Genomic DNA, 14,411 nt, shown 5'->3' with positions numbered 1-14,411 from the left:
GGGGGGACCTATAGGTGGGGGGTGGGGGTAGACGCCAGTCGACGAAAACAGTACCCGTTAGCGAGCACCGCCCCACCTCCAATTCCACCCACCACCAAGATGATCCACCAGCAACTATCTATACTCCTCTCTCCCTCTCCCTCTCCAACCTACTCCTCTGCCCACCGGTTCGCGGGTGCCGGTTTCCCCCGCACTGTCCTCATCGTTATTTAGTGTCTCCGACACTTCGGCTCCATCGCCAGTTTCCGCCGACACAGTAGAGAGACCGCGAAGAGTAATCAGAAAAGAAAAGCTTGCTGAGACAGTACTGATGCACTGATGTAGTGGTTCCTGATCGCCGGCGAGCCACGTAGTTTTTTTTCCCTCGGCTATTTGCTCCTCCCCTGGCCACCGTCTACTATTATTTGGTGGCTAAACATACTCCATGTAGTGCGGGCCGCTGTTTTCTGCCAGTGGAGCACCTCCCGCGTTAGACTTCCTCTTCCGGTGGCCGCACGCGTTTTAAATCGTCTAGCCGGCACACCCACCTCCCCCCGTCCCAGGGGTGCCTCATTGCCATTGTTTTTATTTCTGACCAAAGCCTCTTCGCCATTGTCTCGTCCTAAAAAAACCACCTGTTTTCACTCAAAATGAGCCCATCTCGATGTCGACCCGGAACTCCGCCAATTGCCACAACAATGACCCCCAGCTCGGGTATAATGGCTACACTAGACCACATTGAATGGATAGAGATCTACTTACTCATCAGATGATCTCATTCTCTCGATGTATCATCTGCATTTCAGAGAATGTCTCCCTTCTATTTCCAACGGCTATGACTTGATCTTCATCACCTCTGTGGTCACTAAATAATTTACGACGTGATCGACGTAACCGGGCAACAACAGATTTACGGTGCCCGGGAGCCCTTCGGAAGCAGTCTACCCGGGACGCCGCTCTGGTGGATGCACTATGGTGACGTCCCGTGGTTTAAGCCTCCCAGGCAATGATGTCATCGCCCACGGACCCAGCAGTACAGAGAGATAGCAGAGATGGCAGAGAGCAGACTGAGCTTCGTTAGATTATTCCTATGATGGTTATTTCACTTTGGTGGTGGCCAGGGCCTCTTGTTGGTACTCATGGACTTCAACCTCGTACGCGTGGCGGACGGCGCGGTTCATCTCCACCTCCTTATGCTGGCGCAAAAGCAACCGCCCGCTCAACATGTCCAGCACCTTATTGATCTGCAGCCAGTGAACGGTCTTCCCCTTCCGCAACGCCACATTGGCGTCGTTGTTCCACACCTCGTCAATCAGCAGCAACACGTTTTTGCTGCGGACAATCCCCACCACTTTGGCGCGGCAGGGCGCTTCGTCGCCAATAGTAATATCGCCTTTGGCGGCTTCGGAGGTGATGTATCCAAGACCGTGGGTGGCAAGCTTGACGGCGTAGATCCGGTCCAACGGCAGCGGCGTGTACCCTTGTTGCACGTACCCCGGGATCGCCGTCCGCGTCTCGAACCGGCCCTTGGCTTGCTCTCTAATGATATCAGCCACAAGGTCGGTGGTGTATACTGTGGACGCTTGTTCGTTACGGATGATCAACTTCCCGTTGTTGTCCTCACCGCGGTCGTCAGCGAACAGCTGGGTCAACAACTGGATGTCCTCCTCGAGAGTGTGTAAGCTGACACGTTCTTCAGGAGTATAGATGGCAAGAGCGCCGGTGACAAGCCCACAGTACAGCGCCACGTAACCAGAGTGGCCCCCCATCACTTCAACAACAAACACCCGCCGTCTCAGCGCCGACGCCAGCTGGTTGACGGCATCACAGTACCGCACCAACTCGTCCAAACACGTGTTCAGCCCCATCGAGTATTCAGTACCGGGGACGTTATTGGAAATGGTGGCGGGGACCACCACCATCGGCATCAGGAAGATCGGGTAGTCTTTCCGCTTAGAGTGCAATTGGTGCAACGATGTGAACGCCTCAAACCCACCGAGGATCATAAGCCCGTCAAACTTGTACTTTTGGAAGTAGTAGGCCACTTTACCGTAGTCAAGCAGCGGCAACAGCCGGTTGGTACCGATTTCCGACCCCCCCTGGTTGTGCCATTCCTCAACGTCCAACCACTCAAGTTGCTTCACTTTGCCGTTATCGATAAGACCCAGGAACCCACCGTAGATGGCGTAGAGCCGGTGGCCCTTAGCTAAGCACACAAGCGCCGCCGCCCGAGTAGCGGCGTTGAGACCCGCCAGCGGCGCCCCGACGTGGATGATACCAATGTTCAACCGCTGGTCTTCCGGTAACAACTGCGAGCCGTCGTCGCCGTGACTGATATCGCAGAACGCCTTGAGCGCATCGGAGAACCCCAGCTCGCGGAGACTCATCGCCTTGTCAAACTGCTTGGCTTCGATGTATTTGGCCACCTGCTTCGTTTGTTCTACCGCTTGCATCAACGGCTTGCAACTGATGGTGGCGTCTTTCATCGAGATCATCGGCAGTGGCGTGTCGGGGGTCAGATTAAGCACGGCTTTAACCGCTTCCACCCCTTGTAAGGTAGCCATAAGCCGGTCATGGGCGTCAGCAGCACCACCACGTTGCACGTGGCCCAACTTGGTGATTCTGGTGTCCAAGCCAAGCTCGACAAGCACCTCTTTGACGGTTTCGGAACTGATAGGGTTTAATTCATCGTCAATGGCCCCTTCAGACACAATGACGGTAGTCTTACGTCTACCCTTTTCCCGGTGACGCTTACAGATGTCCATAAGCTCCTTCTTCCACGTCTTGGCGCTAGGAGGGTGTTCAGGGATAAAGATATAGTCAGCACCACAGGCAATGCCCAGCATGAGCCCCAACCAGCCACAGTGACGGCCCATCACTTCCACCACAAACGCCCGCGAGTGCAGCTGGGCGGTGGCATCGATATAGTCCACCAATTCGCAGATCCGGGCGAGCGCTGACAGCGCCCCGATCGTCAGGTCGGTCATGGCCATGTCGTTGTCAATCAGCCCCACAAGCCCGGCAATGGTTAAAGTCTGGTTGCGTTCGGCGGTGGCCTTGTCGATGCGTCCCTTGGACTCAAGCTCAGCCACCAACGACGGCCATTCTTGTCTCAAGGCGTCGGCACCAGTCAACAGCCCGTCACCACCAATGACGATGAGGCCATCGATGCCGTGGGATATTAAATTGAAGGCACCTTCAAGTCTCCCTTCACGTTCTCTGAACTCCTTACAACGAGCGGTACCAATAGCAGTCCCGCCCTTATGAAGTAAGCCACGGACATCGCTCCACGTCATCTGCTTGATATAGTCGCCACCTTTGACCATACCACTGTAGCCTTCACAGATGGCAAACACGTCACAACCATAGTAGATCCCCAGGCGCACCACGGCTCTCACCGCGGGATTCATCCCCGGAGCGTCACCCCCCAGCGTCATCACCGCGATCTTTCTCCGCGGTTTGCGCCGTTCCAACTCTGAGCGTACGGGAGCTAACCCCACCGTCAGCCCCCGGCGAGTCTGTCTTTGCATGATCTCCTGTTTGCGGTGGTCTAAATACAGTTCGGGGTCGGAAAACAGCAATTGCGAGGTGGGCGTGGGTTTAGTGGAGAATATAAGCTCGGTACCCACGGGGTCTTCAGCATAAATAGTGTGGTCATCAACAAAGGGACGTTCTAAAATCGATTGCACTTGGTCTAAGTTGGTAGTAAAGAAGTAAAACTGGTGTTTCAGCACCAACTCCTCCGGGGTCTCCAACAGCAGCAATCTCAATTTGAGCACCGAGGCCACGCCAAGCGCTTCCAGCACGTCGCCTTGGTACACCGACATCTCCTGCCACGGCTTGATTTTCCCCGTGGCGGCATCAGTATCTTGAAGCGGGAACAGCTCCAACCACAACTCCCGAATCAGGTCCAGGGCAATGCCAATCAATGTCAGCTTACCTTCTTCAGGGGCCGGGTGGGTCAGCAACCCTGCTTTCGAGTACAGCTTCGTCAAGCGGAACCCGAGGCGGGTGTAGAAGTGGTAGAGCTCCTCCAACTTCTTCTCGTTGGTCACCACAATCAGCGCGTACGAAAGGGACACTGACATTATTGAAGTAGTGAAAGCTTGTCAATTGAGAAGGGAATCAAATGGGTAATTGGTGATGGCTAAGCTGGAAACAAATCGTCTGTTTTTATGAGGTGACCTCGAGGGCGCACTGGGTGAGTGTGGGCCGAACGCGGACACCCCTGGAACGAGCAGCAGGATGCTGAAGAGAAGGAATTGGCAAGTGGTGTTGTAGTCTATCGAATGTGTTATTGTTACTTAAGGGAAGGTTTGATCAATTGATGATTTTGAGTACACCCCGCAATTAGGCTATACCACAAAGAGAAGCACTTTACTAATTCTCCATTTACCCGGTGGTTCTTGTCCTGAAACTTGGAGTAAGGCTTTCTTCTGCCACCCTCAATTACTTTCAAAAACACTTGCTATCATCTACCTCTTTTGGCATTTAAGTTGTCCGCTATGCCCCTTAGTTGAACCCTGTCGATCCTCGTCAATGTCACGTGACGCCCATCACTAGATCGGGATGAGGGGCCCATAGATAACCAACATCCCAAATTATGTCCTTGGAGACGCCATCGCCGCCGCCCGAGGTCACCTATACCGATACCCACCGAGCGTTTTTTGCCTATCTCCGCCTGGTTCAGCTGCTATCGCAATCGCAAGCGAAACGAGTGCTTGCCCACCTCGACAGTTCCTCGAGTCTCGATGTTGACGATGTCGTCACCGAGATCAATTCTCGAATTGGCGAACACGGCTTCAAAATCGAACGCAAAATCGATGAAGTCACCGCCGAATTGAACTATATATTCATCAATTTCGTCAACGACGCCATTGCTCGCCAAGCCACGTCGTTTACTCCCGCTGAACTTGAGTGTATTAAACACTTAATCGATGATATTGTCGAAGCTGACAACTCTAGGTTTTCCATTGGCTTAAATAACGCTAGACGTAAAGCCAAGGATGAAATGGCACTTACTCTCGAAGACGCCGACTTCTTTATCCGGCGACTTGTGGATACCGGCTGGCTTGAGATCCACAACGACCAGGTGTATATGAGTCAGCGAGCGCTTGCTGAGCTTAAAGGGTGGCTTGCTGACCGCTACGTCGATCTGGGGTTGCTTCTTCTGTGTAAACAGTGTCACGATTGGGTGACAGTGGGTTATTTGACGGACGACGGTGCGTTTCATAAGACGTGTTTTGTCCCCTATCAACGCCAACACCCCGGTATCGACTCGAAGAAGATCGGCCGCCCCGACGCATTCGCCCCCACCGAAACTGAATGAGAGGAAGATCATTTGAGAAAGATTAATGCATTGAAACAATTCTTCGAATCTAATGGAGTGGCTAATTATTATGAGAGAGTAATCAATTCACCAATACTATTGTTTATCTCAATTGTTTACTTATTAAGTGTGGGCGAGTGAAGGACTGTTGCTATGTGGTCAATATATTCTCCCCACACAGGGTCAGTGTATTCAAAACGTATCGCCGTCTTCGGAACTGACTCAACGGAAGTGCAGGAGAAATCTTCTGATATCAAACTGTCAAATAATCGAGATTTTCAACGGAAAGGTAATAATACATAATGACGGAAGTCTTCTCTAGGCTCTCATAGAAATGTACACCACTTCCAATCACTCAAAGAAACTGTCCAAGTACTCGGCCTCAACTTCATCGACGAGGTCCCAGTACCACTCACTAATCACTTGGTCGTCAAACCGTTCACTTAACGGTCGCGCCCCTTCCACAGGGTACTGGAAGTCAGGACCAGCATTCAATTCCACCACCCCGCCTTTGAAACACAGTGCCATCGGGTAGTATCCAAGCGTGCCGTCGTCAGTGTTTCTATAATTATTATTCTGCGCTTGCACCGCGTTATACCCCACCTGGTCGTTCTCCACTGATGTAGGTAAGAAACTGTAGACGTTTTCCAATGGTTCACCCACCGCAGTACCGTTTTTGAATATGGTAATCTTTGACCCAGCAATTCTCGGAAGGTTAGACAGGAGTCGCAGCTGGAGCTCCTGTTCAATCACAGCCTTCTCCCCAAACACCGTCACTGGGTTAAGCAAATGGTTCATCAGATCGCTGGCAGTATACTCAAACTGTTCAAAGTATAACTCGTTTTTGAACTTTATCGGCACTTGGTCACGGACAATATTGCCGAATTCGGTGAACCCTGAAGTTTCCGGTCCCTTCTTACGGCGCTTATTCAGCAGTGCTTTACCGCCCACCGATTGAATAAACTGGTCCACTGCCTGGCGATGATCCTGTAATGATGGGAACTCCACCAAGAAGCCAATCACGTCGCCATCACCAAACCCTTCCTCCACTAATTGGCCTTGAGGTCGCAGTAGTGTCATAAGCTCACCACTAACATCACGGATACCATAACTGTAGCCATCAAACCCCACGGGAGCTTCAAGATTAGCTTCTTTCCGAGCAATACCCACCCGGACGTGTCCTTGACCCCGATTAGCTCGCACAATATTAAACTCAAAGTAGTAGGTGCCCTCTCTGATTCCGACGTTGGCCCGTACCAGCCGCCAGCCTTCGTCCACGGTACACTGGGTCGCCGACGCGTTCAATTGCATTGCTTGAGCTCTGTCGGAGTAGCTGAATCGCGCCTGGGCCGGCTCCACTTCGGTGGTGGCGTATATGTTGGCTTTGAAGTTTGGCTGAGCCCGACACGGCTTGTACTTGAAACCACGACGATTTAGCGGCACCAGTTCCCCCGTGAAATAGAATTGCTCTCCGTTTACCTCCAGGGCGGCGATTAGCTCGAGCGGGGCCGAGTGGTCGATGTCGCTGACATCGTAGGCTATCGGACGAAGCCGGGGTACCACCTTGACGTTAGCCGCCTTTTGCTTCGCTTGAGAACGGGCACGAGCCTCTTCCTCTTTGACCCGGTCCTTCAGCCGGGTGCCGTAGCTATGGTCCATCGTAGGGTAACGCGCCGCGTGCGATTGTTGATGAATCAAGGTTGGCTACTCAACCACTGAATATTACAGCCTAAGTCATTTCAGTCGATAATTGAGATATGCCTTCAAGCGATGTCGAATAAAAATTGAAATTCAAATGGAAAACTCATTGCATTTATTCCATCTTGATTTAATACAAATGGCCGCTGGCAACCCCACGCGCACTCTAGTATATAATGACTCCTTGCTACAACGACGAAGACAGTAGTATATGTGTTTGAAATTTAGTTTTGAACTTCAATCAATAAAGCTCTAAAACAAGTATGTTACACAGTTGTGACAATTTGCCATTTGCAGCACACATACTAGTTGTATATAGTCATGCAACAGCGAGACCCAGTTTCACGCGCACTCCATGTTCAGTCGTCTGCCCTGGCGGGTATTCGTCCGCCACGCCCGAACCCGGGCTGCTGAGGACTCCCCTTTCGCTCATCTCCCCGTACGTCCCCAGAAGGGATGGGTGCCGTGGAAAGCGACCGCGATCATGTTCGCCCTCGGCTGTTTGGTAGGGTACAACGAAAGCGTATACGACCTATACGAGCGGGCCACGTTCATCGACGAGAACCACACAGCGAACACCGAGCTCTTGCCCCGCCAGCTCGAGTACAAATTGAAGCATTTGCCCATCTACGAACAGTTGAACCACCCGCGCCAGGCCCACCAGTGGTACCGCCTCTCACTGTGGGAGAACTTGGACCACAACCCGTTGGACGGGCAACCAGCCACCGTCAGAGCTCAAAAAGAGTACCAGGCTCCTTCGATTACCAATACTACGTTGGCTAAACCCGGGGGGATCTTGATTAAGCCGGCGATCTTCCAAAACGTCAAGACCGACCAAGGGGTAACCATCGTCCACTGTGGCTACCGTTTAACCGGTTACCCGTTTCTCGTCCACGGCGGGGTACTTGCTACCCTCCTCAACGAGACGTTTAAGCGTAACGCCCTGCTTAACCACAATACGTCGTCGTCGCTCAAAGACGATTTTATGGTCGAGCACTTAGAGATTAGCTACAAGGCCCCCACCAGAGCCAACCAGTTCCTCGTGGTCAAGACGGAGCCTCAGCCAGACACCGAGGTGAAGGACGGCACCAAAGTGATCAATCTCCAGCTGACGATCGAGCTGGCCGACGGCAAAGTGTTGGTTAAGGCCAGCGCCCGGTTGCGGGACACGGGGCGGGCCACCCACCAGCTCGCTGCCGCCAACCGCAAGTGGGGCGTGTGGTAGGAGATCGTTCTAGAAACGAGGCTACCGCCCCTATTAGCTGTGTAGACGTGAAATAGCCACGCATTTTATTATCTCCCCACAAGAGGACAATAAGATCCTCCCGTATGTCCCCGAACCCCCCGCCTGAAACTGACAGTGAGGCTTACCGCCACTGAGGGGAGCGCCAACAAAAGTCGTCAGACCCCGGCGCTAGATCACACATCATAAAGGGTTTAAGATGAAATTCCCCTACTAAAATAAATGTCCACAAAACGCAGCTCGCGGAACCATCGAGGAATCGAGGCACGGCTCGCCCTGTCGACATCGGACATCTAACGATATCCCCGACATTGCGGTTACATCGAAGGGCAGATGATGCGAGAAATTGGCTGACTACAAGAGGGGGTTATGTTGTTTTCCCCAAATTTCAGACACCTTGATGTGATCGCGTTCAGTTGCGGCACTGATGTTTTTTTTTTTTTCGCGGTAAAGAGAGTACGCCGGGATCTGTGGCCTTTGCCTTGGGCAGATATTGTTGCAGCGGCCCGGCTATCGAATCGGGGCCTAGCGCCGCCATGGATCACCACCCCTGGCAAAAGCCAGCGGGCGCCGCTATGGGGAGTTTGTGTCTGCGCACGCCATGCTCGACCCAGCCCCGGGAGAGAAATTTAGGAAAGAAACTGCGATTACGTACCGGGCCGAAGAAAAATATTTTTGTGCATAAAAAACGAAGCATTGTGTCCCGGGCCACAAAGCTGAATTATCAATTGAAAATACCCTCTGCCACCGACACTGAAAAAAATATTCTTGGTCATCGCGAAACTCTTACCCCTTTTGACCCACTACATCGAGAATACGCCAATACCCACGGCTATTGTCAATATGGATTCTCATAAGTCTTAAGCCAGTAAAGCGTAGGAGATTTGATGGTGCTGTGACTGCATTTAGAGTATCGTCGTCAGGGCAAGGAGCGGAAGGTGCTGGCGGTGGCGAGCAGCAAGCATGCGATGTCCCCGGCTATTTCCCATAATTTATTAGCGGTTACGCGAGGCCCGCAGGGCTGCTGCTGCTCCTGGGGGATCCCTGCCACCAACAGAAACTCTCTACCCCTGAAGGTACACCTCCAGCCTCGCCCGTTCGAGGTCGCAATCAGCACCAAAGCCTCGCTGTGACGATCACCGATCCTTCCTATGTTTCCCAAGCAGCGCTCGGCGAGGCATCAATCTCGTGGGCACCTCGATCCGTAGAGTGCATGATTCTAGAATGATGGTTTAGCCAGCATGGAACCGCCGGGCGGGAATGTGGGCGGCCAATCTGGGTACGTCGACGGCCACGACAATAATACGATTGAGACAATGACCCCAACCTGAAATAGTCCAAGCAATGATCATTCGATTTTTACTGGCGATAATCTCGTCGACATTTTTGTCTTTGTCCGTCTCCCGACTGGTTGGCAGCGACGGGCTGGGGACGGGTGACATCTTTGTCGGAAAAGCTAAACGTGAGATTTGGAAAAAAATAATTTAAATAATTAAAGTACCCGCTGTACATTCGCCTGACAATCGGGAAGCCAGACAAACGTGGCAATTTGGCGACTTACAGCCTGCTCGAGAATCGTATGACTATATGCACCGGATCTCCAAGATACCAACGTGAAGATGGCCTCCGATCACGGCAATAAGGCCCGCTTTGGTGGTATTGTTACCTCCTTCAAGGGTACAGAACCAGAAGACTTACGACCACAAAGAAAGCCCCTAAAGTTTACTTTTCTTCCCTGGGGAATATTTGCTCTTCTTCGATGAGATCGTCGGCAAGCACCGTTCGGGTAGACATTCCCTCAACCGCCCCAATGTTGTCGCCGTAGAAGATGGCGCCGATCTCGAGCCACCGTGCAGCGGGGGGGTATATCCATTGGCATGGCCCCATTGTGGTTTTTACCCCCCATTCCGCGGCTTTGTTTTTGGCGGTCTCCTACAAGCTAACGAGCGATTGGTCCAAGGTTAATTAATTTCGACACCGCCGGGTTTGCGCCAAGTGTCTGCAGACTCCCGGCTGTGGGGGATTTTCACTACCGAAGTAAAAAATAGTCTATCGGCGGCGAGTGAATGACCTGTCACCTCACCATCATCTGCTCGATCACATCATGTTGGCTGTTCGTTGCCAAGGAGACCGCCGCGGCTGCGCTGCCCCCACGTCACCGTGGCTCATCTTTCGGGAAGATGTTGCCGGACAACAATAACGCAAATTATCCCGCGCCGAACAATAGCCAACGGCAAGGCGGTGCCAAACCGGGGAAATCACGGTGGCCTAAGTGCTGATAACCACGCAAAAAGAGCTAAAAAAAGTGCATGGATGAAGTGATTTGTTTCATGAGAGCTTCAATTTGGGTATCGGAGAGTGTCACAGTCGGTGGCTAGTAAAATGTTGGACTTTCGACAAACGTGACGTTCCGAACCTTAAGTGGTGCCTACTCGTATTCTCTCCCCAGACAGAGAAAAAAATCGCACAAATCAGACCCGCAGCCACGGGCAGAGTCGCCGACGGGCTCGCAGGGCGTAAGCAGCCCTCGGCGGGTGTGCCTTGGCTTCGGCAATAGTTTCTCTACTAGTCCCGGTTGCGACAATAGATTTAAACTTAGCCGCGCCGCCGCGAGGCCACTACACGCGGGTTCATGGTTCCACAATCCCTGATGTGCCTGGCACTAGCATCTGTTCTGCGTTATCTTCCCACAAACGACTCCCAGGGGTTTTGTGGCCCCCGACTCAAGACGCGAGGCGACGTCGCCGTTAATGACATTACTAAAATTGGCGCCCATATGATTGTGGCAATGCCATTAGAAAGGAAATTCTACCCAACATCCTGGGGATAACTGGGAATTGTAGTAATGGGTAATTCATGTGACAAACACGACAATTGGATAGGGTGACACAGAACTCCACCCACCGCCCACCCTTCCTTGCGTGATTGCGATGACCACTTTACCGCTCGCATTCTTCGCCGTGGTTCTGTGGAACCGTTGCGCCATTCTATTTTTCTGCCGACAGCGCTTGTTCCCTCGACTCTACCTTCCGAGCACCCCGTACTCAGGGTGGTGGCAGCCGATGGTACCTAAGCATCGAGCGCTCGGCTATTGTTGTCGCCGTCGTCACCAACTACCCTACTCACCCCCCGCTTCTTACCGTAACCTTAGAGCCTGATTGAGGGGAAGATACGGTGCCAGTGTAACCTTCTCACTGTCCTCTACCAATGCCGACACGGCTGGCGTAGGCTGACGTCATCGCCATAAACCCAAACTTCCAGCAGCATTCCCCCCGTCCCCACTTTCCCGATTCTGATGTCATCCAATCGCTGCCGTGGTGCAATAGCTCGTTGTCTTTCGGCTTTGGACAATTACAAATAGGCATGTCTTGACTAATAGACGAGAAATAAAAAAAATGATGAGTTTGTGTTGTTTTTATTGCGTGGGAATGGTTCTGTGGTCCGCCTCGTCTTTGTTTACCAGCCACCTGACGACGATGGGCTTGGCTTTCTTGCTTCGGGTGTCGCCAATTAAACCCCGCACTAGCCGACAAGCGTCAGTGGGCAGAGCCGTCAGCATACCACCCGTCGTGCTGAGCTCATTACTAACGACACTAAACGCGGACAAACCACATACTCTGGGCATTGTCAGTGGGGTGGGTTTGTGCTCCCGCACCACAGAATGTAATTGAGTACGTTGCACAGAATGAGCCAATGATACGATGCCATCGCCATCCAAAAGCGCCTATTATTTGCACCTTCCGTGGTTGCTGAAAAATTAACGGCTGGCCACAATAATAACTTTGTGTCCCGTGGGTGAAAAATGTTGGAATGTGGGGGAAACTGTGGCTGTCTGTATAGAGTGCGTACTACATGGGGGTGCTTTATGCCTAATGTTATTGCTGTCGGGTAATCTCTGTCGGTAAAAATCTCTGTGAGTACATGCATGCAAGTATGCGGTTAGCGTGGTTTGCTTGAGGGCTACTTCTTGAGGCCGAGCTTCTTCCAGATCGAGGTCAGCTTCTTCTCCTTCTCCAGCAGCGACGACGCCAGCGTCATCAGGTTCGACCGTTTCTTCATCTCCGCAGGGGTGATCGTCGTCAGCGGCACCAGGAACAGTGCCGGTTTCGTCTTCTTTGGTTTAGGTGGGTCAGCGGCGAGCATCAGCTTCACCTTATACACTTCGCAACCACCACCATTGACGGAGCCGCCGACGCCCAGTTCCCTCAGGTGAGACGGCAGCTGGCTGGTGCCGATGGGAGTGCCGCCCATGACGTAGCCACTGGTAGTTTGCGACCTATAGATCTGGTGGATGCGCAGATCTATGGGTAAGCTGCTCTCGCCTTTTGAGGACACAGCCGTCAAGTAGCCGTGGGCATCGTCCCAGGCTCGGTCAGATACTAAAGCAAGGGCATCGGCAAACCGGTTGGGTGAGTTCAGGTGCCAGAGCTGGTCCACTTGTTCGGGAAGCAGTTTCTCCTTGACGAGGTCCAGCCCCGTAAACAGCACTGCCGAGAGCACCAGGTCCAGCAGAGCAATCAGCAGCGACCGCGATGACGTTTCGGGGATCATTTCCCGGTGAGTCAGGCGGCCCCGACTATCGCCAGCAAATTTCAACAGCGTCAGGGCCCGCCGTTTCTCGTAGGCCAGCGCGTTGTGCCACTTAGTAGATGGTCCCACTAAGAGTACGGGTACCACCGAGTACTTCATCACGTAACTGGTGAGTTTCACCAAGTACTCGTCACGTGCCAGCTGTTTCCGTTGAGTGGGGTATTTGAAGTTAAAATTGGCCAGTTTAGTGCCCATGACCAACATGTTGGGGTGGTACTGGCGGTACAAGTTGCCCAAGGCGTACTTGTTGCCCTGGGGCTTCTTATTGCGGACAGTAGGGGTATCGGCGATGACGTTGTCCATGATAAGTTCCACGGTAATTTTGAGGCGTAAATCGTGTTGAGAGAGTAACGGCAGCGTGAGTAAGTGTTCGAGGATCTGGTTCCCCTTATCGTGAAGCACTTCTTCGAGGCGGTTACGCTTATTAAGCTTAGCGTGGTCAGTAATAAACCGTTGCGGAATTAGAGCTGCCACCACCAAATAGTCGCCGTGAGTGAGGAAAATCTCCAGGTCAGTGACGGGTTGGTTGTAACTAAGCATCCAGTCGAGCCCGTTCCACAGGTGGCGGCGGCCCGAGATATAGGCGAGGATGGTGCGGTTAGTGGTACACTGTTCGTAGCCATTGTGTTTCACCGTGAGCAGCACCAGCTTATAGTTATCGACTCCCAGCAGGGCATATTTGGCCGTCGGGTAGGCCGGATCCGCATTGGTCTTGGAGGTACCGGCATAGAACCCCAGTTTAGAGTCAAACTTATACTGGGACACGTTGACCAGTTTCTGAGCGTACTGGGGGTCTAATTGCATCAACTCTTCGTCGGTCATTTCGGCATACAGCTTACGTCTCGGTGGAGCCGTGACCCCGTCGCCATTGGCACCGTTCATACTCGAACTCGCGACATTATCGATATTGGCCGCGGTGAACAGCGCTAGTTCATCCAAGTCGCCGTGGAAGTTAATCGTCGTTTCGTTAATCAATAACTGTTCCGGGCTCACTTTATTCTTCAAGATCAGCTTATTCGGTGGGTCGGGAAGCTTAAGCCGCTTGCGCCTCAGCGAGAGCACGTGGCCCGTCGCCGCCAGCGGGGGCAGCTTGGGAGCGAACGGCAGCAGTTTGTCGAACATCCGCTGGTTGAACTCGATCCCCAGGTTGACCATCGTCATCGGCTGCGCCGGCGGCCTCAGCAGCGGCGCCGGCAAGTTGTATATGGGCCCACACCCGGGGTCGTCGAGCTCGGGGTGGACGTTCAGAAACAGCACCCGGCGGCTGAAATGCGGGGTGAGGAACGTCGTCATGGGAAGGCAGTGGGAAGGGTATCAATAGAAGTAGGGAAACAGGGCAGGATAACGGCACGGGCGCACCGTAGGTTAATATACGGGTGTCAAAGACGTATTGGGCGTGAGCTATAAGCCCCCCTCAGGCGCCAAGACCTCCGGAGTTGCGCAATCCCCGGGCTGCAAACAGGCCATACTATGGGTTCTACTACTATGGTGTGAGTACGTGAGGATGGCTTCACTAATGGGGCTTTGTCGACCTCAGGTGAGGGGGCCACGTGACTCGTCACGCCCCTCCCC

The 14,411-nt window shown here is 52.9% G+C and overlaps 5 protein-coding genes across 5 annotated transcripts; 2 read left to right on the top strand and 3 right to left on the bottom strand. All coding sequences in view use genetic code 12, as the record gives it.

Moving 5' to 3' along the window:
• Positions 1-1,076: 1,076 nt before the first annotated feature.
• PFK1 (6-phosphofructokinase subunit alpha) lies at positions 1,077-4,067 on the bottom strand (the record flags this gene model as incomplete). The annotated part of the gene is made up of 1 exon (XM_034154001.1): positions 1,077-4,067. One exon carries the CDS (start codon positions 4,065-4,067, stop codon positions 1,077-1,079), a length of 2,991 nt encoding a protein of 996 aa, XP_034013813.1.
• A 515-nt stretch (positions 4,068-4,582) lies between these two features.
• On the top strand, positions 4,583-5,308 carry DIURU_001455 (uncharacterized protein; the record flags this gene model as incomplete). The annotated part of the gene is made up of 1 exon (XM_034154000.1): positions 4,583-5,308. The coding sequence occupies one exon, from the start codon at positions 4,583-4,585 to the stop codon at positions 5,306-5,308; it is 726 nt and encodes a 241-aa protein (XP_034013812.1).
• A 351-nt stretch (positions 5,309-5,659) lies between these two features.
• ASH2 (Ash2p) lies at positions 5,660-6,967 on the bottom strand (the record flags this gene model as incomplete). The annotated part of the gene is made up of 1 exon (XM_034153999.1): positions 5,660-6,967. The coding sequence occupies one exon, from the start codon at positions 6,965-6,967 to the stop codon at positions 5,660-5,662; it is 1,308 nt and encodes a 435-aa protein (XP_034013811.1).
• A 523-nt stretch (positions 6,968-7,490) lies between these two features.
• On the top strand, positions 7,491-8,231 carry DIURU_001453 (uncharacterized protein; the record flags this gene model as incomplete). Its single annotated transcript, XM_034153998.1, has 1 exon — positions 7,491-8,231. One exon carries the CDS (start codon positions 7,491-7,493, stop codon positions 8,229-8,231), a length of 741 nt encoding a protein of 246 aa, XP_034013810.1.
• A 3,978-nt stretch (positions 8,232-12,209) lies between these two features.
• DIURU_001452 (uncharacterized protein) lies at positions 12,210-14,132 on the bottom strand (the record flags this gene model as incomplete). Its single annotated transcript, XM_034153997.1, has 1 exon — positions 12,210-14,132. The coding sequence occupies one exon, from the start codon at positions 14,130-14,132 to the stop codon at positions 12,210-12,212; it is 1,923 nt and encodes a 640-aa protein (XP_034013809.1).
• Positions 14,133-14,411: the final 279 nt, after the last annotated feature.

The sequence above is a fragment of the Diutina rugosa genome, assembly GCF_008704595.1.
Source record: "Diutina rugosa strain CBS 613 chromosome Unknown scaffold25_size169986, whole genome shotgun sequence".
Taxonomy (NCBI): Eukaryota; Fungi; Ascomycota; class Pichiomycetes; order Serinales; family Debaryomycetaceae; genus Diutina; species Diutina rugosa.
This window is presented reverse-complemented; position numbering and strand designations above follow the sequence as displayed.